At 36.7% G+C, this 24,400-nt stretch overlaps 1 protein-coding gene across 3 annotated transcripts; it reads left to right on the top strand.

The window, feature by feature from the left end:
- The first annotated feature begins 436 nt into the window (after window positions 1-436).
- Window positions 437-12,058, top strand: LOC122000639 (dolichol kinase EVAN-like). Of its 3 annotated transcripts, none has more exons than XM_042555020.1 (14): window positions 439-694; window positions 1,185-1,297; window positions 2,325-2,534; window positions 2,690-2,794; window positions 3,585-3,655; window positions 3,765-3,842; window positions 3,916-4,145; window positions 6,736-6,925; window positions 7,006-7,071; window positions 9,528-9,616; window positions 9,720-9,834; window positions 11,248-11,299; window positions 11,408-11,508; window positions 11,711-12,058. In XM_042555020.1, the coding sequence occupies exons 1-14, from the start codon at window positions 504-506 to the stop codon at window positions 11,822-11,824; spliced, it is 1,725 nt and encodes a 574-aa protein (XP_042410954.1). In that variant the 5' UTR covers window positions 439-503; the 3' UTR covers window positions 11,825-12,058. The 3 variants fall into 3 exon arrangements, 2 of the variants coding, with proteins under 2 accessions (XP_042410954.1, XP_042410956.1); XM_042555022.1 differs by lacking the exon at window positions 439-694 and adding an exon at window positions 2,135-2,189 and having other exon boundaries at window positions 1,169-1,297; XR_006117200.1 differs by lacking the exons at window positions 11,408-11,508; window positions 11,711-12,058 and adding an exon at window positions 9,936-10,097 and having other exon boundaries at window positions 437-694.
- The last annotated feature ends 12,342 nt before the right edge of the window (window positions 12,059-24,400 follow it).

A 24,400-nucleotide genomic window follows, 5' to 3' on the forward strand; every position in this document is an offset into this window, starting at 1 on the left:
TTTATTTATGGATAATATTAAATAGTCAATTATATATATATATATATAAGTATTTTAATAATATTATATTTATATATTAATTATATATATATATATATATACATATATTATAATTAAAAGATAGAGATTTATAATGGGTCAAATTTTATTCTTTATTTATTTCGAATCCGATAAGAGTTTTGTCCACAAAATTTCCACTTTTAGATTAGATTAGTTGGACCAAACTCAAATGTCTCGATTAATCCAATATATATATATTGGCGTTGAATATGTCTGTCGTATATGCATCGCGACGGAAGTCGTGTCTGTGCTCGCGTGTATGCCACGCCTACTCACGTCTGAACTATGGCGAACTCCGCGTCGTGTCAACTACCAAGCCGACTACACGCTGCGGGACCTCGCGAGATAAGTCGTGCCATTTTAACGAGCACGCTGTATCGGATTGTGTTTTTTCTTTTTGTTTTTTTGTTTTGTTTTGTTTTTCCTTGGACCTTTTCCCTGCCATGGCCGGAGGGGCGGCCGATGTCCTCAACGGCGAGAGGGCCGTCGTTGCCCTATTTGTCTCGCGTGTACTCCTTTCTGCCCCCCTCTCCCTCCTTTATGAGTCTCTCGCCCTCTTCCTTCTTTCCGCTTGCGGCCTGCTCGTTGAGATCTCCGTGGAGAGTTCCTCCGCCCCGCTCCGCTTCAAAACAAGGTTTGCTCCCCTTCCTCTACCTGGTTAATCAGGTGATATTCTTGCTCACCTGTCCTTCCAATTTCACCTTATTTACTAGGTTTGATCTTAACTTGTAGTAGTGATTTCGAGATATCAATCACCCAGGCGCGAGCTCTGGTCGTTTCATTTCACTGTAATGGAGCTCCTTTTTATGCATTGCGTATTCTTATGCCTTAATTGTTTAGGGTTTCTTATTTCAATCTATGGAAGTTTATATTGAAAAAAGTTCTGAACCGAGTATGCGTTAGGTCTTATTGTTACTCGGTCATAGATTTGGTTCACGAAGGAGCTTGAGCTTGTAAGTGATGGTCTTTGTTACTTTTGTGAATGTGCTACTAAAATATCGTGTATGAGAATACTGTGTTCTTTTGTGCCTAAAACTACGTGTTGAACGACAGGTATGAAGAGTCTTTGATGCGCTTGTGGTAAACCTGAAGACTATTTTATTTGAGTCCATATTCTTATGTAGGCCTGGTGCATCTTCTGGGATACTACTGGGTGCGGTGACTCTACCTGCTGTCATACTTTCCCGACTGATACAACTTTCAAGAGTGCTTCTGGAGAATAATGCCACTCCTGATGGTAGAGCTTCTCATCTATATCATGGCAAATTAAAAGTGAATTTCCTTGCAATTATTCCATGGGATTTCCAGGTTTCAATATTGTCATATTTCCATAGGCATAAAGACAAATTCTCGCTATATCACTTTAAAATTTGGTTTCTCTTGATCTATCTTATGGTACTATGGACCACATATTCTGAATCAATACAAGTATGATGCAATGTTAAGAAAGAATTGACCACCATATTGTGAATTACGTTGTAATATACTTGGGATTAAACTTGATCATAACCAACATAAAGTACCGTACTGTTTTTTATTTTATCAACAGACTCTGAATACCTGAAAGATTGACAAAGTTAAACTTTATCTGGGATTTCCCATTGTCATTTTCTCTCCTAAAACACTACTTGTGTTATAGGAATGTGAGATTCTTAAGGTCATCACTTTATCAAATAAGAAAGGTGATTTCTCTGTCTATCTGTCCTAGGCTTAATGATTCATCATGTATGCTCAGCCTCCCATAGAAGGATAATTGTTCTCAAGTTGCTGATTGTAGGCGACCTTTAATCGCAATATGCTTGTACACATTTGTTTTGCCCTGACACTATACAAGTTGGTACTCAAGGTATAAGGCAATACCTCTGTATGAAAGTTGATGACAAGTTGGAACCCTTGGTGTATATAGATTGTATATTACAAAAGGATTCTGACTTACCTTGAGCGTCATTTTGGCTTCGCATATGTCTGTGAATTGTATGATTTACCATAACTTGAAGGTTTTTGTCATTTGATTTATGAGGTTTTTGAGAAATCAAAGTAATAAACTTAAATGGTTTTTTGTTCTTTTAAATAGGTCCGATGTCTGTAGGAACCAATTCAATTACACTGGCCACTTTTTTGGGAAAAAGGTTGAGGGATCAAATCATTGTACACTTCTAAAGAAATAAAATTAGCATGGGCATCCAGTCTACATATTTCATTTTCATTTCTTTGTGCTTTGTTTGAAATACCCTCTCTTATTTTCTTCTTTTTTCCATGAGCAGAGATTTCAGGATTGGATATGCAGTTTTGGACCGTATCTGCTAGCTGCTTTAGTGTGCTAATATTCTTCTGTTTAACATTCCAACATTCTCCCAAGAATACAACTTTCTTTCAGCTTAAGAACTTTCGAACTTCAAATTGTGGGCTAATGCACATGGTGTTGTTGTCCATGGCTCTTTGCTATTTGTCTTTCACAGCAAAAGCAGACAGTGGTTAGTTGCCTTACTTCCTTAATCATGTGTGTTCATTCTGTTTGATATTCTCTAGAGTGTAGACTTAATATTATAGTTTAGCAGTCCAATTATGCACAGTGGTTCTGATCTGGTAGATAACTTCTCCAGCTACATGATCGTTTACTCTTTCACAGGGTATCTTCCTTTGTTGAAATTTGTGTGGTTAATTTGTCATTCGTTGGCTAGTGTTATGCTTATCCAGCACATTCTTCAGGCATTCCCATCATGCGCTTCATTAGGTTAGTATGTCTATACTATAATTTATACTTTTGTACATTTATTTACATGTCTAACAATCATGCTACTAAATGCTTTCAAGTTTTTCTGACTTGATATGATTATGATAAAACTTGAACAGCTGTTTTGTGTGATAAAAGAAAATTCCAATTCCAACACATCTCATCAAGCCTTTAATTGATTTGGGACATACTAAAACAGGGTCTTAACAGTGTCCTGTTTGTAGTTGTGCCATGGCTAATCTAGGTTGAATTATAATTTCTTGCATATCTCTGTTGAATTTCAATTGCCTTATTGCTGTATTCTATATCCAGGATGTATTCAGCAGTTTCTTATTCTATTAGGATAGTTTGATGAGAGCTCAAAATCTATAGCCATTCTTAATGTTTGCTTAATTATTAGATATCTGTTTCCCTTTTGGCAACTATTTGATTATCTATATTAATTTATGCAATTGCCACAAACAAACACCAGATAACTTTTTCATTGTGGCTGTAATTATTTGTATCCTCCTATCTTCCTCTTACCTCTTCATTTGTTTATTTTCTTGTACTCCTTTCACATGTTTTTTCTTTCTGGAAACAATATCACTGCAGATAAGTAAACTTTAACTCACTCAAATCTGAACTGCAGAAGTTACTTTCATATGTTTATGCTAATTTCTAAAAGGAAGCATTTCACAAAATTTGCACATAATTTAATTGATACGGTGTCAGACAAAAAAGTTCTGATCTGCATCACAGATATGCAGATTACATTCTCTTAAAAATTTACCTCTTATTGCAATTTCAGGGGAAGTACTTCTAGTGTCTAGTGGTTTGATGCTTTACTTTGGTGACGCACTGGCGCATTCCCTTAGCAAGGTCAATGTTTTGCATCTCGAGCTACCTGTTTAGCTGCTTTATGTTAAAAACAGGTTGAGAGATCATGTTTCAGGAGATTTAACTTTGTTTCATTTAATAATCTTGACAGGCCTTGGCATTCTTAGCACCATCAGCACTGACTTTCCTTAAATATGGAACTCATTCTGAAATAGCAATAGTTATTCAGGTATGGTCCTCCAAGAGAACATCATGAGTGGCATTGATCCTTGATAATATATTGTCTGTGCCTCTACATGCAGGGAGTGATGGTTGGCCTGTTCCTTTTCCCTGCGTTCTACAAAATTGTTCTTTGGGCTTGGGTTCACCTAACAAACTTGAGGAAGCCTGAAGCTTTAGCAACCAATGGGGGACCAAACAATGTGGTTGAAATGTCAGTTTTGTTTTATGCTTCTCTCTTGTTCATGTTGACAGCATTGATTCCAGCTTGGATGTACCTTGTTCGGGATTTTCAGAAGCATCCTGTTGCATGGTAAGGTTGCTGAAATATGTTGCATAGTTTGTTTACTGAATATATTCACTTATTCTCACGTGCCAGGTTGGATCTCAACCAAGTAAAGGTAAAGAGAATATTTAAGTATAGGAGTTAAAGTGGTCCAAGTGAGCCAACTCATAAATCAATTGAATCTTTTTTGATGTGAAACTAGTAGGATTTTCTCTGGTGCACTTGTACCCTGAAGGTTGCTTTACCTGTCAACTTTTTCCAGAGTTCCTATGGAATTCATAAACTCAGATTAGGAATCAATCGATTGTTCTTACGTAATCATCTATGTCTTGTGTGTTCTATGTTGAGACATTACTCTGTTCTTTGGTGTTGGTTAGCTTAGTAAATTTAAGCCATATTAACTTGTATAATTAACTGAGAAATTCAGCAGATTGCTTTCCAGATGATTATGGACATTATTGTAACATACTTTTGTCTTGCTTTTCAATAGCCTTGTTATTTTCTCTATTTTTCCATGCAACTTGATGTTATTATTCTATCATTGGGCCACTTTTCTTCAATCATCATAACTTTTCTCCTTCTCTTGCTAGGTTGAATTAAAACTGGTAATTGTAAGGTTTAAAATTTCGACTCGTGCCAAGGTTTCGGTCCTGGACTGGAACGATACGGTTTCGGTATCGTATCGTGTCGTGCCGATATAGTTTCGGTATTTTTTAAATATAAACTATATTAATTAATAAAGTCTCTTTAAATTATCTCCACCATAACTTGGAGTTGATTAAAAAAATTAACCTAAGTTTAATTAAAAAAAATCTGACAACTGACACCACTCGCGAGCCCGCACGACTTCGGTGCTGTCGCAGGGTTGCGCAACCAGCCATGGTCGCGGGGATTGCATGACTCCTTCGGTGCGACCCCTATGCAATGAGCGCAGGGTCGCACGATGACTCCACGGCGATAGCGGAAGGGTTATGCGACCTCTCCGCTACTGTTGCAGGGTCAAGCAAGCCCTCTGCTGTGACCACGAGGTCACGTAACACGTCACACTTGTCGTGGGTCTGGTGCCGAGGTCGTGCCGGTGCCGGTCGCCGAGCGGAACGAGACGTTTCACCCATTTCAACCGTTTCGGCACGACACTTTAAACCATGGGTAATTGTTCCATCTCAAATTTAACTACCATATTGATGTAATGTTCAGTTTTGATTCTAGTCATAAGATCTTAACCAGAAAATAAGATATGGAAAAACAATGACAAAACTAAAATATATCCTCCATTCTTCTTATCCTTAAAAAAAACAAAAATGTTGGTCTAATATCTCATATCTGCATACTTAGCATCTCTTCATAACCCCAAGAAGAAATCTTGAATAAATAAAAGCATGAAAGTTGACGGTTTGTTTCTATTTCATCAAATTTACTTTTTCCCTTCTTAAGAAGTTTGTTCTAATGTGGACTTCCTTACATCTTTTGCAAATTAGCTACCTATTTTTCTCATATTGTGCTTTTAATTGACAAACATTATAAATTTGAACCTACCACTTCTATGCTCATTGGAATTGTAGTGCGATTTAGATCTGTACTATTTATTCAACCATTTTTTTTGCTGACACCAAATAATGTTGAAAACAAATATCATATGCATGATTGAGTTTGAACATACTAATCTAAACCATTTATGCAAAAGGTCATACGCTACGCTGACTTGGGCGCCTCACACGGTCGGCCCTGCAGTCATCTGTGGAGAGGTAAATCAGGAAATCGAATATGCCACCACATGGAAGGGTATTTCCACGGGCTTCTCTGGGAATCGACCATTGCCCATTTCTACAAATCTACCATGTGGTGACCAACTCGGTTATGCCTTGGGGGCTTTGATAATCTAAACCAGGACATAGACATTGTTGGTGATATCTAATATTTCATACATGATTACCACTAAAACCTTAAATGTTGGTTTGGATCAATGTCATGCTGGCTCAATGTATTTAGAATTAATGTTTATTCTGATTCATGAAGAAATTGCCAATTTTTGGCAATAGTTACAGGAAATCTTTCTTTTCCTTTGCCTTTTGCACCTATTGTTAATGGTTACAACCTTTGAAGATGCTAGCTTCCAACCATTCTACTTCACATAAGCTTGCATTTTGGGCTTATTCTTACAGAACACCATACATTTCTGGGTTCTAAGTGCCATTGACATTGTAGTAAATAGCCAAATAGAGTAAGCAAGGAAAAAACATTCTGTAATGCATGTCTTTTGTGTCAGATTGGATTGCCAAAAGTTTTAGTCTGTTTCTGTGTCCAAAAATGATTTTCTCAACAATATGGCCGCAACATAACTCATGAAAATGAATTGCTATGATTGAAAAGACCTAGCTGACGGTTAAACTAGAAGCTTTCCAGGGTGTTGGGTGTGTTAAACTAGAAGCTTTACACTTTAGGGCCTCATTTATGCCTCCTAATAATGTTTGCATATATGCTCTTGAACTAAATTACTTTTGTTCAACACTGTACGGTCAATATTGAATTGGAAAGTGCTTCACCAACCTGATTTCGGTTGAAAGTTTCTAGTCCAATTAAGGTTGATTGATACTTATCCACATGTGATTTTTGGCAGGGTGTTTACATTTGTCTTCTCAGACCCACTCAAGCACTTGGCACTATGTTTATATTGGGTTTGTGTGATCTGTGTCTCAGTTTTGCGGTTCTACGATATATCAAAGCACAGCAAGATTGAGAGGATTCTTCTTAGGAAATACTACCATTTAGTGGCAGTTCTAATGTTTTCACCTGCTCTTCTTCTTCTGGTAACATGCATATAAAATATATGTTCAAAAGATTCAACTTTTGTCCTATTTTTGTACTTAAATGTATAACTGTATTGCAGCCTGCCTTTTTGAACCTTGCATTTGGTGCAGCCTTTGCAGTTTTTCTAGTGTTGGAAATGATTAGGGTAAGTTTGTTGTGTATGATACGTTTCTTCTTTATCAAGGTATTTTAATTTTCCTTACATTACATATTGAGCTGGACCTTCCCATCCCCTTGTAAGCAGTCCATAAATCTAACAGAATGTGGGAATATGAGCTTGTGATACCTTACCTACACATTTCTGTTCTTTATTATGATTGGTTGACTTGTAGTTACACTCTAAGTCTTTTTTTATAAATTCAGTTTTAGTTCTTTCTTCTTATTCATATGACTTCGTTGGAGTTGAACTGGGAAATTTATGATTATGTGAAAGAAACTGATCTAATATCAAGTACTAATTGGTCAATTCTTTCATCTAAGCAGTTTGTGAGAATTAATATATAAACAAACCTAATTCTGGGCATGGTGATGGTGATGTATTGAAAAAGGTTGCTACTATGATGGTGTAACCACCACTAGGCCTTACATACCGTCCAATTATAATTTGAGCTATACTTTAGGTCTACTCAGGGACGTCAAGCCTTAAATAGGGGAGATTGTGACACTCAAATTATATGGTGTATTGTGGATTAATAAAGAAGCTATAAGCCTAGATGATCAGCTACTATTAACTTAGGATTGAGCATTTTGAATTAGTGGTCAGACCTATCAACTTAGGGTCAACTTTCTTGTCTAAGTGGCTTTTGACCAAGGAATGAAATCTCGAGCCATGCTTTCTGAAACGGACGGTTTTTTTCGTTCCAACATGGACTAGCATCGACACCACACACAAAACAATTTTGTGCGTCATCGCATTTGGGGATGACGTACCTGGAAGCATCGGGCTCAGCGAGGCCACCGGCGAGAAATCAGTAGTGCCGGCAAGGCGACTACTGCAACGGTGGTGAGAAAAAATCACGCGCTGAAGGGAGGAGGCGTTAATAATTAATTAAATAAACTGTTAATTAATTAATTAATATAATATTTTTTTATTAAAAATATAAAAAAATTAAAGTAAAAAAATAATTTATATAATATATAGTTATATAATTTAAAATAATTTTAAAATCAAACTTTAGATTATTTTTATAAATTAAAAATAGATTAAAATTTTATAAAATAATTTTAAAAATTGATAAATAATTTTAAAAATTTAATTGTTAAAAAATTTAAATATATAAAAATATTTTAAATAAATTTGATTTTAGAATGCAATATATATATATACCCTGCACATCCGTTCAGTGCACATTCTTGGGCGACCTCACATGTCCGGGTGCTTGGAGCCCCTCTTGGGCGCCCAGAGCCCGTCCCGGCACCCTGATTCACTTTTGAGAATTGGGGCGTCCATGAGGGCATTCGGGGGCCCGGACATGTGAGGGGTGCCTAGGAGTGTGTATCAAATGAGTGTGCAGGGTAAAATCTTTATATATATAAAGTATCGAAACCATATCGGCACACAGCATGATACGGTACTGAAACTGTATCATTCCGATCTAGGACCGAAATCTGAGTGCGAGTCGAAATTTTAAACCTTGCTTTTGACAATTAGTGTTTGAGTGGTCCTAATTTTCAACATATTGAGGTGTCAATGCCGGAAAAAGGTTTCCAACATGATGTGATATAATCATGTTGACCTCACATATCTCTAATTAGATGTGATTCTAAGCTATATAGCTAGACTTAGGTCTTGGCAAGAGTGTCAAGCTTGCCTTAAGTGTGGAAGATTGTGATACCCTAGTTTAGTCCAACCTATTGACGTGTAAGTGCTACTAGTGGCTTTTATTAGTTTAAATGAGTGAAATACTTTTTACTTGAGCTTTGGAATTTTAGTCCAATGGTTGAACTTGACAAGGTAATCAATTAGTTCAGTGACCTATGTGAGTCATGATGATTACAATTACAACTTTGGTGTGTGAAGTAAACAAGATACAAGTCTCAATTTAAACTTGTAATTATGTGAGAAGTAACCGTATGCATAGCAAATAATTTTTTCACAATCTTCATGAGGTGAGTCATTCCGAAACTTTCAGCTGGCTTAGTTCAGTTAGAAACTTGGGGTGTGACAAAAGTAGAGCTCATGGGCCATCTAATTTATGATTTCATATGAACTTTTGCAAAAACAATCATTTAAAAGGTGTTACTGTGTAGCTGATTGGATCACTGGAAAACTTCATATAGTAGTACCAAGTACCAAGGATTAAATCTTGTTCCGAGTTTGGATTTTGCTCCCCAAGGTATAGAAACGTGGTTACTATTAGTTGGATTGTTGGTGTCAAAGTGTCCAGTGTGCATCGTGGATATGGATGTTGATGAAGAATCCAAGTGCCAGAAACCAGAACTATAGGCAATGCTATGCCAAAAGTTAAATTATGTAGGTTTATTACTTTCAACAGTATGGAATTACTTCTCTTGAATATATTTATGTATTCCTTTGGATTCATATTTTCTGAGCTTAGTAAATAATAGAAATCTATCATTTGACATTTAATCATTTGGCAGGTCTGGAAAATCTGGCCATTGGGACACACTATTCACCAATTCATGAATGCTTTTACTGATCATCGTGACTCGGACATTCTTATTGTCAGGTTGATTTTGTTTTTCTTTTCATTTGTACAAGTTCTCTGTTTTGTCCTCATTCTTTTTTCACAGTTTGTTTGTTTATCACACTTTTTGGTTTTGCTTATTCAGTCACTTCTCCCTCTTACTTGGATGTGCCCTTCCAATATGGATGTCAGCTGGGCTGAATGATAGACCCCTTGCTCCTTTTGCTGGGATTTTAAGCCTAGGGATTGGTGACACAATGGTAAAGAATTTACTTCACATAATTACCATTTATTTTCTTTGGCATTGCATCATTCATGTTCATGTATGTCTGTAAGTTTGATATATAGCTGTTGCCCCCAGGGCGTAGCGTAGACGGTGGGCGCATGATATCTCTAGCGTAATGGCCAAGGGTCAATTCTCAGGAATTGATGACCTGAGGTTTACCCCACCATGCGCCTATGGCCTGTACTTGCATGTACCTCCCTCCATATCCGTGGGGTCAGCACTAGGGGGGTCGTTAAGGTAGCAGATCTACCTTTGATATATAGCTGTTAAAATGATATCCATACTTTCACCAAAGAATATGATACTCAGACGTGAGCTTGCATCTATACTTGTAGAGTATGTTTACATTTTGAGGTTTGCCATTTATGCCTACTTAACATGAAATATTCACTTTCTTGTCACATACAGCTTGACCTGTTGCCATGTTGTTTGATGGCAGTTGGTATAAATTATCTGTCTTATTATACTTGTGTGTCAAAGCACACATAGCATTGCAAAGAAGTGGCTTCATGTTTTGCACACTCACAATATCTACATTACTATCTCAGAAACAAGCTTTTTCCAATTTTTCTTAAATTTGAAATTAGTTTATATCTTATTGGAGCATGAAAAACATAATGCAGCTTGCCAGTAGTCAGTAATTGTGTTACTTTTGATACTTGATAACCCACACACCTAGAACATAAAGCATGGGCCATTTTGCTGGCTACTTTGATGACCTTTCTTCTGCTTTTGTTCTTCCCTGTGTTTTTATTTGGGTAATTTCATGGAATTTCTGCTTGCTTCAGGTGGCAATTTAATAAAACATACTCTGAGGTCTATATTTTGTTTTAGATCGGTGAACCCATTTATTGAAATGGATTATGGCATGGTTGATCCTGTCAATATGAGCAATTACTATAAATGGATAGGAGTAAGGTTATATTTCTAATTTGCGCTTGTAGTTCTCTGTGGAAAATTGAATCAATTATAAATCCATTCCGGTAGAAGTTGTCCACTGGCTTCTACTTACTAATGATTTCTGTGGTAGTTATGATTACCTTAGTGGATACTTCAATGGAAGACTTGCCACTCTTCAAAGGCCATTTTACTGTAGTGGGTTGAAAGTAGATCCGTTTCACTGTCATCCTTTCTGCCTTGGATTTGTAATTAGATGTGCTGTATGTTTGAGTTGCTGTATTTTTATACTTGTTAAGCTGGTTAGCAAGCTCAAAAGATGATGCTAATTGAAGCATGTCCCAGTTGAAAATGTATTAGTCATTTATCACAGATTATTGCTTGATCATAGCACTAGAATGAGCAACGTTCTTATTCCCGCTTGAAGTTTCCATACCTTCTTCTACTGTAGACCAGATAGAACTTCACAAATGATTTTTTTTCCTCGCAGGCATCAGTTGTTGGCCACAAGTATGGTGTTCTTCGGTGGAGCAAAACTGGAAGTAAGCTAATGTTCTTGCATTTTCAATATTAGTTTTATCATCCCATAGTCTGACTTGGATAAGCTGCTGGTCTTTATGTGACTAAAATATTTGTTTCTGATCCCTTAGAGAAAACTATCGAAGGTACTGCAGCTGGAATAACGTCTGTCCTCGCAGCCTGCTCAGTCCTCCTGCCTCTACTAGCATCAACTGGTTATTTCTTTTCCCAGGTTTGATCTCTTTTTCCTCTTCAAAGATTTTGGGAGACCATATTCCACACGCACTATGCACTCCTTATGCTACTTTATTGCTAATTGGTTGGTTGCATTGTTTCCTAAAAAACCATTATATATGTTCTTAAGCGATTTACTCGCGGTGAACACTGCAAATGCAATCTGGACTCGAAGCTCATGCATGCTTGTGTATGTGCAGCACTGGTTGTCTTTGCTTGTGGCAGTCACGGTCAGCGGCTTGTTGGAGGCATACACGGCACAACTTGACAATGCCTTTATTCCTCTTGTATTTTACAGCCTCCTGTGTCTATGATAACATCTAACTACGTGTTCTCCGGACTGGGTGTTTAATGTATATTCACATCCACTTCTTTATAGAGCAGATGATCTTAAGCTATAGTTCATACTTTTACAAAATTCCACTGAAGCATTAGCACCACGGCCAATGGTTTTACATTCTTCGTTTGCATCAGAACAGGCAACGATGGGATCAGATCCATGCAGTAACAATTTGATTATTAATATTTTACAAGGGCTTATTGTTATATATCATAAAGTTTTGAGGTGGTTAAAAATATAGGTTGATTTTTTTTCCTGCGTGCCTAAATTTTTCACCATGAATATGTATATTAATCTTTAACTGGGCATGTGAAAATTTTATTTTTTTTCTTGTCCACACTTTGTTTCCGCTCATCTTTGTTTTAAGTTATTTTATGTTGCCAGCAATATCTATACGAACAGGCCACAAGCTTTCTGATGCAGCTGTTTTTATGGTTTTATTTTGGCTAAATAACTTTAAACCCCTTATGTTTTCCTTTCAAAAGTAATTTGTCCCCCTATATTTAAAAAATGACACTTAGCATTTTATGTTTTTTTTTTTAAAAAAGACAAAAAATAATAAATGATCAAAATAATCCTTACTTTGCTATTTAAATATTAAATTATGACTAAATAATTTTAAGTTCTTTTTATTTTTCATCCAAAAGTAGTTCTTTCTATATTTAAAAAAAAATTGCATTTAGTGCTCTATGTTTTAAAGAAAAAAAGGAAAAAAAAATAGTAAATGATCAAAATAACTTTTTTATTAAATGTTAAAATTATTCTAACGGAGAAAAAAAATAAAAAATTTCATATAATCGTTGAAAGCTTAATCTTAATCAATCCTGATTGATATATAGGTCAAAATTTCACTTGTTCCTAAAAATAATTCTCATAAAATTTTTACTGGTGCATGTATAAATTTTGTGAGAGTTTTTTTAGGAACAAGTGAAATTTTGACCTATATATAAATCAGGGTTGATTAAGATTAAACTTTTAATGATTATGTGAGATTTTTTATTTTTTACTTTTCTTTTTATCTAAAAATTTAAGATTATCTTGAATAAGGATATTTCAGTTAGAATAATTTTAACATTTAGAATAGTAAAGGAGTTATTTTGATAATTTATTATTATTTTTTTCTTTAAAACATAGAAACTAAGTGTCATTTTTTCAATAGAGAAATTATTTTGGATGGAAAATAAAAGGGACTTAAAGTTATTTAGCCATAATTTTAATATTTAAATAAAGTAAAGGTTATTTTGATCATTTATTATCTTTTTCTTTTTTTTTAAAATATAGGGAGGCTAAGTGTCATTTTTTAAATATAGGAGGATAAACTACTTTTAGATGAAAAACACAAGGGAGTTGAAAGTTATTTAACCTTTTATTTTCTTCCAGAATTTGCTCTCGAACGATTTTTTATAATCAAGTTAAATCAATCTAAATTAAAGAAAATAAGCCTATCAATCTTACAATAAAATTAAGCAAATCCATATCGAGTTAAAATTTTCTTTTTGATTTTAAGTTTTTTAACTATATATTACCAACCAAAAAGAACAAGAAAAAGGAAATTCTGACCTGTAGGTTTCAAATTTATGACTTAAGAATAATTTATAATATTCATATCATTCAACCAAATTATTCGCCCGACTAAATTTAAACTATATGGTAACGATAAGTACAATTTTGGATTTAAATGGGAGTAAAATTATTGGTTCTAGATTCTAAAAAGTGTTCATTTAAGATTAAAAAATTACAAAAAAAAGAATTCAATTCGATTTCCATAAATATTGAGAAAAAAATAGCAGTCCATTTTAAAATGAGTAAACAAAACAACAAAAAAAATAAAAATAAAAATAAAAATAGAGAATATGATATGATATGATATGGGATGTAACAAGTACATCTAGGAGATAATATGATGTAAAGTTAAAGTGATATGATAATTAAAGTCGAGATAATGTGATGGTTAAAATTAAAGTGACATGATGATTAAAACCAAGAGAAAAGAGCATTCTTCACTGACTTTATTATTTTTCTAGAGCTAAGACTCTCAGGACCAGCCCGATCGGATTATAAGTCGTTCAGAAGAGGGTCGATTGACCTTTAAGCCGGTCGAATATAAGGGGTTTAATGCATTACTCTTGAGTTGGGAAGCTAGCATGCCTGGTTAGTCAGCCGATCGAGTTTAGGGGATGTCCGACCTACCTCACAATCAATGTACCATAGGTCCGGTCGAGGGAAAGATCAAATTATTCCTTACTCTATATGAGTCTCTTTACACATGCCCGAATGACCATATTACTGATCATCCCTATGAGTTTCCACGTGACAATATGTCTGTGTATCTCTTCAGTAATAGAATTGGATGGGTTTAGGTGGCCTCATACCAGGGCCTGAGGCACTTGCACAACCAACCAAATAAAAGGTCGGTCGGGCCTAAGACACTTAGCTTCATTTGCTTCCCAGATGGATTTTCAGCATGTACAAGTTATCATATTGCTTCTCAAATGGACTTCCAACATGCCCATCAAGTCACAAAGACTATACAAAAACATCTATTTCATACATTAAGGAAAATGATTCATGTGACAACAAACACACTGAGCGATAGTTGCTAAAAAAATTGTTATACCTTATATAGCCGTTCTCTAAGTAATCAATGCTAACAAAGTTGTTGCACTTAGCTGCTCATCCAAATGAATTAGAGATCGATATTCTTATAATGACACATAACCTCTCTCCCAGTGGTACATATCCGTTATCTAGGAATCATCCAATCTCCCGGTGGCACACAACCATTATTTTGGAGATATTCATATCTTGCTATTTACCCATATTAAATAATTTCCATTTACATCAATATGAACATCTTTAATCTCTTATGATGATTATTATGTCAAGAACATGTTCTATATTCAATATTCACGATCATTTCTATACATAATAGAAATGGATCGACCAACAAATAACATCAAAAGATGTAAATCTATTTAATTTTCTTTTTCGGCTAGACTTTATTCATTCTAATCAGTCGTCTTCCTAGTTATGTTCCATAGACCGAATCATCCATAGCTATAGGATATATGCTAAAGTAGCAGTCACTGATTAAAACTTTAAGTAAAAGACTAAATAGTCATTTACGATAAAACTGAGATTAACTTATAATCTCAAAGGTCTCACATAGTAAGAAATATAAATAAATTCTTCTACTACCCTTGTTGTCGCAATAGCACATGTGGTATGAATCACATGGTATGATGTTATTCTCTTTACTAAAAAGAGTGCATGTTTTTTTTTAAATTTAATATCGTACAGATTTTGATCTAGATATACCTAATGTTTAATCCTTAATTTAACATATGAATTCTAATATGACATTCAACAGGTTAAGTAAATGGTGACTTCATTTACTTCGATCATTATTAACACATAAATGATCTCATCTTAACACAATTATCAAGGCGATCTTAACTTATGGATCTGTCTCTGTTCACAACTATATAAGTTATCCCATAAGTAACAGTTTTACCTCTATTTGTACTTAACAAATAGAGATGATTGTCCTTATGAGTGGACTAATTACCTTTCACATGCTCACCGAGATCTTATATGAATGTAACAAAATCATATACACAAAATAAATTATGGCAAATTACACCATCAAATCACAATATCTGATTATAATTATAATGTTATTATATTCTACGAAGTCCTAAAGACTTTACATATTCTCTAAATAACTCTCTAGTCATTGGCTTAGTAAAAAGATCTGCAAGTATAGCATGTGTAAGAGCATACTCAAGAATTACCCTTTTTTAGCCATAATATCCCTCACAAAGTTATATTTTATCGCTATATACTTACCTTTGCTGTGATATTTGGGATCCTTAGAAAAAACTATTACAGCTTGTCACAGTAGATAGTTACTGGACTCCCACTGTTCTCAACAATCTTCAAATGTTTCAGAAACCTTCTCAACCAGGTTGCTTCTTGCACATCCGCTAAACATATCATATATTCAGCTTCCATAGTTGACAAAACTACACAAGCTTGTTTCTTGTTGTTCCATGAGATGACACCACCATTCAACAATAATGCATAGCTTGATGTGGATTTTCTATCATCCAGATCCCCAGCAGGCTAATCTGCATCTGAATAACCTTTCAGACTCATATATGATTATTGAAAACAGAGACAATAATCTGTTGTCGCCTTCAGAAATCTGAATATCCTTTTTACCACCTTCCAATGTCTCAGTCCTGGATTTGATTATAAGTGACTGACTAAGCCAATAGCATAGTTGATATCGGGACATGCACACAACAGAGTATACATCAAACTACCAATAGCACTGGCATATAATTTTTTATTCATTATAGTTATTTCCTCTGAAGTTTTGGGGCACATAATCTTACTCAAAACATTATCTTTCACAATAGGTGTATGTTCTACGTTGCAATTTGACATACTGAAATAATGTAACATCTTATTTATATAAGACTCTTGTGACAGACCCAAAAGATTTTAGGACGATCTCTAATGATCTTCAGCCCTAAGTTGTATTCAGCTTCTCCTATATCTATTATATCAAATTGAGATGACAGTCACTTTTTAACTTCATTCACATATCTTATGTCATTTCCAGCGATCAACATATCATCAACATATAATGATAAAATGATATATTTTTCTTTTTCTTTTTTCAAGAAATAGAATGATCCTCATTGATCACCTCGAAACTATAAGATAAAATGACTTTGTTAAATCTTATATTTCATTATCTGGACGCTTGCTTTTGTAAATATCTCATAATAGTTTTGATGTGATTAACCAAATCAAAGTTAGGTCCTATTATCTTTTGATATCTTATGTTTAAGTGTGCAGAAACTTAGGATAACTTAGGAGCACAGGAAGTTAGGCCCAATTCCTTACACATCCCCTCCTCCTCAACAAATTAGAACAACCTACTAATTAACTCTGCAACAACCCCCAAAACTGAACAAAACTCACCTCAATTGATCCTTGAATTTGGTCGAAACAGTGTTGTTGGCGGGAGCAATGCTGTTGGAGGGATTTTGTCCGAAAACTTCACAGTTGACCAGGAGGTGAGGCCCAACATTGGTCCTGGACGCAAAAGATGGCTGGAGTAGAAGATCAGGTGATTGTGGCTAACACCCCATGATCTAATCCTTGCCAGATCTATAATAATCGATCACATAACCAAACTCAACATCCCAAACAGAGCATGCAATCAAACCCGTACAAATCTAACACTAAGTATGACTTACCCTTGAGCCAGATCTGATATCTCTCTCGGAGGGACTCGGGATGCTGTTGTGGCAGTGAGCCGAGGCAGAGGATAGGGCGATGCCAACACTAGGGCAGTGATCGGCTAGAGTAAGCATGATTCGATAGTCGAAGCTACGATGTGTAGAGGTGCGTCGGTGGGAGATTAGATCTAGGGCTTAAACCCCTCTTAACCGGAGATCCACCAGTGTGGGGACGACGACTCGAGGAGAAGAACAATCTCTAGATAGACTCCAGTGATCGGTGGAGAAAGACCTTGGCTAGCGGTGGACGCACGGTGCTGGGGCGATCAATTTCCTCATGGCATCGGTGTTGGGGAAGAGAGTGGTGATCTGGCGATGGAAAAACGTGGCGGCGGTAATGATGAACCGAGGCGACTGCGACCAACATCGGATGGCTGGCGTCGAGCCGTGGTGGTCGGTGATCAAGAGCATGAAATCGTGAGTGGAGCTCGGGAGAGAAGGAGACCGGGCGGCGTGCGACTCGGGGGGGGGGGAGCGAGGCGATGGGTGGAACAGCAAGGTCGCGAGAGGAAGAGGGACGGTGACAGCGGAGGTGAGGGCTCGGGAGAGGAGGAGAGGCCGGCGGGTGCGAGAACTCGCGAGAAGAAAGGAATCGGCGATGTGGAAGCTAGGGCACGAGACAACCTTTAATTTATAACTTAGGGATTTTAATTAAACATAGGTCAAATTCCTCAATCAATTTCCATCTTTAGGTATCCCAAACAAGCTTTCTTACAGTCCAATAACTGATCCCCTTAAAATACGTCATATGAGCTCCGAAAAATTCTCAAATTTTTTTTAAAAATTCTTAAAAATTTCAATAAGATTATTCATCAAATAACCTTATTATTTTATTATTATTTAGATACCGTATTTTACATCCTCCCTCACTAATAAAAATTTGGTCCGTAAATTTACTGCTCAACTCAGGGATCCTCATCCAAGTGTAACATCCAAGCAACATATTCATATACCACTCACTTCAAGTATAATGAACAAATCTCCAACCGTAAGGGATGACTCTATGGGTTTTGAGTTCATCTTGTTTCCGCTACGTCCACACTACCATTTAACCCACTGTGGATAAATCAACTACCTCTGAAATCCATAATCCACTATCAACAGATCCTTCAACATCTGTATAGGACGCTCAAATTATCCATCAGTCTGGGATAAAAATCTATATTATAGCGAAACTCCATACTCATGATTTGCTTCAAACTCTGCCAGAAACGTGAGGTGCATCACGGATCTCAATCTGATACAATGCTCAGAGATATATCATAAAGTCTGATGATCTCATGATAGTATAACCCTGCTAATCGATTCAAAGAACTCATCCTACAGTTCAATAGAAAAAGGAGCAAATTAGTCAATTAATCAACGATTACCCAATATCGCCACATATCCTCTATAAGTCCTGGGTAATCCTGCAACAAAAATCCATCATCTCATACTCCCAACTCCTTTTCAATATACGAGTCTATCGAAGCAATCCTACTGGTCTCCGATGTTCAGCCTCCACTGGCTGACATACTAGACATCAAGCTACAACATTCGTGATGTCTCTTTTAATGTCGTTTAACCAATAAGAACGCTCTAAGTCTCTATACATCAGATGTCACTCAGATGTATCACAAATCCGGATTGATGTGTTTTCTGCAGTAACTCCTCCTGGATAAAAGTGACTCGGAAACACACATAACCTCCCATGGGAATAAGGAATCTCATAGAAGTCAATCAAAATACATACTACTGAACTTCACATATAAATGTTCTCGTCGAAATATATCTAGATTTATACGAAGATAGTGTACGTGATCCACCTCAGATAGGGAATAGATCACAACATCGTCAATGAAGACAATGGAAACTGATACAAACACCCTAGGAATATCAAATACATCGAGTCCATAAAAACATCTAGGGCCTTGTAAACCTAAATAGTAAAACCAAAGACTCATATTATTCGTACAACAGACATTCTCAATCGTAAGATCACTGGCAATAGATCTGAAATCAGATCACCAACTACAAATTGTTGGTGTGGAAAGTATCAGACGATCGAACCCAAGTTTTGATAATGGCAAAGGGTTCAAAGTTAAGTCGTCTTGTGATCTAACAATTTCATGGAGCTCGCAGGAAAGTCCTAAGTGGTACTTAGGCAAAAGTCCTAGCTGCGGTTAGGCAGGTGGAAAATCCTAGGGGGTGGTAACCATAGGTCATAGAGGGTGGTAACCCTATGCGGAAAGTCTTGGCGGGTCAAGAGCTTCAGGCAAAAGTCCTAGGGGGGTAACCCTAGGTGGAAAGTCCTGGTGTCGCGAACCAGGTGGAAGACTGGACGGGCCGGGAAGCGGAAGTCCAGCAGAAAGTTCGGAAGCTTCGAACGCTGAACAAAAGTCCAGTCGATCTGGAAGATCGCACAGACAACAGGTAAATCTCCTGAGTGGAGTAGGTGAGGGCGCATTCCCCGTAGAGGGAACAGTAGGCGTCGGGTCGACCTAGGGTTTCCGGTTGGAAATTCAAAATCAGACCCGGACAGTCCGATGACTGTCGATATCATTTATCATATTTCTATGCTAACTTTATTTTGCAGGATTTGTGTTTGGGACTAACACATTTTGCAGGAACAAAGGAGCACATTTAACCTCGGATGAACAGTGTCCAAGGCGCCTCCATGGGGTCTGGAGGCGCCTCGGGTGCTAGCCGAAGCCAGTTGTCCAGAGACACTGGAGGTGTGTCGGAGGAAGCTGAAGGCGCCTTGGACCAGGCGTTGGAGGCGCCTTGGAGCAGCTTGGAGGCGCCTTCAATGGGATAAGGTGCGACCAGATCAGAGTTGATCCACGCGTACGACTCGATGGCCTGGAGGTGCCTCGGACATGCTTGGAGGCGCCTCCAGCATTGTTTAAAAGGAGGGGTCGAGGCAGAGGCTCAGAACAACAATTTCTAAGTGATCAAGCTACAACGCGCTGCCTCAAAAACACCCTTAAGTGCTGCTACAAGTTTCCGACGACCCGGAGCTCCGCTACTTTAAGGTTCTGTCGTCGGTATAAGTTTTCTTTAATTACTGCACTTATTGTAACTTACATTTGTACAAACTCTTTGTGCGATATAGTTGTTGCCTATAGTAAGCGATCAACGATCGCGGGCCTTGGAATAGGAGTCGCCACAGGTTCCGAACCAAGTAAACGACCTGTGTCTACTTGTGTTTGCATGTGCTCTTTTCTTTACTTGTGTTTGCATGTGCTCTTTTCTTTACTTAACATCAGCCGGTATAATAATAACAGCGTATGCACGGATGGTCATCCCGCCCACCTCTCTACACCATGACCCCTGTATGGTCGAAAGGCCGGATCGATGACAACTGTACCACTCAAAGGCCACCACTACTCTCGAGTAACCGAGTGGACAGGTGCTGAGTAGCTAACTAGCTACAAAGCGAAGGGGATCCCTGCTACTCGCAACTCTAGCTACCACTACCCATGAGTGGCCGAGTGCAGCACGATAGGACAAGCAGCATCTGCTCCAGCTACCAATTTCTCGAGTGGCCGAGCGTGCAACCCTGGTTAACGACTATCTCGACCGCTAAGGAGAATTTATCGTTAACATGTATGCAATGATATGATGCGCAACATACAACAGTTATTATATACATATAAACAAGAATCAGGTATGATACATGAAGTCAGCATGCTCAATACGGTACATAAATAAACAACAGTCAAAGTATACAAGGTTGGTATATAATATCTGCTAAATATCATGAAAGTCAATAAGAGACTGTATAGACATAGAAACAAATAACTCAAAGGTTTGAGTGGAAGTATCAAACACAAGAAAAAATACGAGTAGAGTCAAGGTAAAGCAACCCTTATCAAAAAATAGCTCATGCACCAAAGTCAAAGTACTAAAAGAAACAAAGCAAAAAGTACCCGCCTTTGACTTATAGATCGTGCTAATACAACTCCCATGTCGAGACGCTCGTCTCAAAACAAAGTCACACGATCACATCATATACAGATTTAGCTAATTACATATGAATTAAATAGCTAAATTAAATGTCTAAACTAATTTAGAATAACCCCAATCCAAAATGTGATCATTTATTAACCCCCAATTATTATCAAGGTCTTACTAATACAATTCACCACCTAAACTAGCGTTAAATCAATGTAACTCTAATTACTCCATCACCTTCATTAGATTATGTTTAGTCCTTCAATAATACACATCATTCCACAACTGATAATTATTCTAATAATCCAAGCAACAACGGATTACAAAATGTCCAACATAATATGATACATATCTATATTCACCCAAGCAACAGATCACATCTAAATAGAATTAGAACACCAAACCATTCCACAACTAGAATTAAATCCAAGTTCATATATGAAATTACCTCCACAGCTTACCCAAATTAACAAATTACCATAAACAGCTAAATAACCAAAACAATACAGAAAAATGGTTTCCTTCTACCAAAACAGATTCCAATTCCTTACACATCCCCTCCTCCTCAACAAATTAGAATAACCTACTAATTAACTCTGCAACAACCCCGAAACTGAACAAAACTTACCTCAATTGATCCTTGAATCTGGTCAAAATAGTGTTGTTGGCCGGAGCAATGCTGTTGGAGGGATTTTGGCTGAAAACTTCACAGTTGACCAAGAGGTGAGGTCCAACATTGGTCCTGGACGCAAAAGATGGTTGGAGTAGAAGATCTGGTGACTGCGGCTAACACCCCATGATCTAATCCTTGCCAGAGCTATAATAATCGATCACATAACCAAACTCAACATCCCAAACAGAGCATGCAATCAAACACATACAAATCTAACACTAAGTATGACTTACCCTTGAGCCAGATCTGATATCTCTCGCGGAGGGACTTGGGATGCTGTTGTGGTGGTGAGCTGGGGCAGAGGATAGGGCGATGCCAACACTTGGGCAGTGATCGGCTAGAGTAAGCATGGCTTGATAGTCGAAGCTACGATGTGTAGAGGTGCGTCGGTGGGAGGTTAGATCTAGGGCTCAAACCCCTCTTAACTGGAGACTCGGGGAGGAAGAGGGGATGAGTAGAACAACAAGGTCGCGAGAGGAAGAGGGACGATGGTGGCGGAGGTGAGGGCTCGGGAGAGGAGGTCGGCGGGTGCAAGAACTCGCGAGAAGAAAGGAATCGACGATGTGGAAGCTAGGGCACGAGACAACCTTTAATTTATAACTTAGGGATTTTAATTAAACATAGGTTAAATTCCTTAATTAACTCCCATCTTTAGGTATCCCAAACAGGCTTTCTTACAATCCAATAATTGATCTCCTTAAAATACATCATACGAACTCCGAAAAATTCCTAAAATTTTTTAAATTTTTTTTAAAATTTTCAATAAGATTATTCCTCAAATAACCTTATTATTTTATTATTATTTGGATACCGTATTTTAGATAGAATTTTTAAGTCTACATATTTTCTCCTCTTGGTCTTTAATAATGAAATCTTCTGACTAAACTATATTGATTTCCTCGTCAAAAGTTCGCCATTAAGGAAAATGACTTTTACATCCATTTAATATAATTTCAAGTCATAATATGCCACAAAGGCCAAAATAACTCATATTGACATAAATTTTACTACAGGGAGAAAATGTCTCTTCAAAATCAATACACTTCATTTGAGTATATTTTTTTGCAAACAAACGAGCTTTGTATCTATTAATCGATCCATCAGCTTTCCTCTTTATTTTGAGAATCCACTTAATCCCAATAGTCTTTCGACCCAGAGGAAGATCGACTAAATCTCAAACATGATTCTGATTCATAGACTCCATCTCTTCAACCATTGCAGCTTTCCACTTTCTCTAACTCTACATCCCAATGCTTTCTCAATAGATTGAGGTTCATCATCGTCAATTGAGAGTGTCATCAATGCCTCATTCTCAATATCAAATCTCCTCTTAGATTTGATTTTACGAACACTTCTTCGTAAGTTGGGTTGTTGAGAAGTTAACTCATGACTTGACATATTACTCCGACTCGGTTGACTAGACTCAGACATCTTTTTTGACACCTCTCTTGTTGATAATATCTCATCCTCCTCAAATAGAGGAACTGTTTTATTAACATCACCTCTGGTTGAGATCTTTGTTTCGAGAAAAGTCACATCTCTCGAATCTACTTCGGAGATGATTTTATCTAGTTGTTCACCTATGAAAATATATATTTGGAGGTCTCATGATATCTAATAAAGATACATTTCTTACCCCTTAGGTCCTAATTTTCCATACTTGTGAGAACTATCATGAACATAAGCGGCTGATACCCAGGGTCTCAGATTACTTATATCCAGTTTTCTTCTTCAACGTTCATATGAGGTAAATGGAACTAACTTTGAAGGCACCTTGTTAAGTATATAGGTTGCAGTTGTTAATGTATCTCCCCAATAAAAGATTGATAAATTAGTCTGCGTCATCATAGACTTAACCATTTCAAAAAGAGTCATATTTCTTCTTTTAGTTATCACATTTTGTTGTGGAGTTCCAGGGATTGTCAGATGTCTAATAATCTCTCTATCATTACATATTATCTTGAATATATTAGATAAATATTTCCCTCTACAGTTAGTGCTTAAAGTCTTAACTTTATGTTATATTTGATTCTCAACTTCGTTCATAAAATGAATGAAGCAATCCAATGCTTTAGATTTATGAGAAATCAAATACATATGATCGAAACAAGAGAAATTATCAATAAATGTAATGAAATAAGAAGTTCTATGTCTAGCCTTCACATTTATTGGACCACAAATATCCGAATGAATTAATTGCAATGGTGATTCAGCTTTAATAACCTTACCAAATGATTTTCTAATTATTTTTCCAACAAGACAATGCTCATATATAGACAAGTGAATCTTATCCCGAGTGCTCAATAGACTCTCTTTAGCCAACCGATTCATACGTTCTTGTCCTATGTATTATAATCTAGCATGTCAAATCTCATTAGTTATACCTACATCACTAGTTAGAGTAATGTTTAAAAAATAACCTTCAATTGTACAATTGACATCTGGTTCTACATCAAGAACCATAAAATCATTTGTTAAAAATCATATACGATTAACACTGAGTCAATCTTAAGTTCAACATACCGACTGTAAAAATTAATACAATACCATAAATCAAGAAGACTCATAACGAAAATAAGATTTCATCGAATTTCATGAGCATATAGGACATCATATAGAAATAAAA

Source organism: Zingiber officinale, chromosome 7A (genome assembly GCF_018446385.1).
Source record: "Zingiber officinale cultivar Zhangliang chromosome 7A, Zo_v1.1, whole genome shotgun sequence".
NCBI classification, from domain to species: Eukaryota; Viridiplantae; Streptophyta; class Magnoliopsida; order Zingiberales; family Zingiberaceae; genus Zingiber; species Zingiber officinale.

Excerpts from the sequence above, each read along its gene's own strand:
- LOC122000639 (XM_042555020.1), top strand. The coding sequence starts at position 504 with ATGGCCGGAGGGGCGGCCGATGTCCTCAACGGCGAGAGGGCCGTCGTT. Across the intron at positions 2,535-2,689 it reads CACAGCAAAAGCAGACAGTG|GGTATCTTCCTTTGTTGAAA; the intron begins GTTAGTTGCCTT and ends ACTCTTTCACAG. Across the intron at positions 9,617-9,719 it reads TCGGACATTCTTATTGTCAG|TCACTTCTCCCTCTTACTTG; the intron begins GTTGATTTTGTT and ends TTGCTTATTCAG.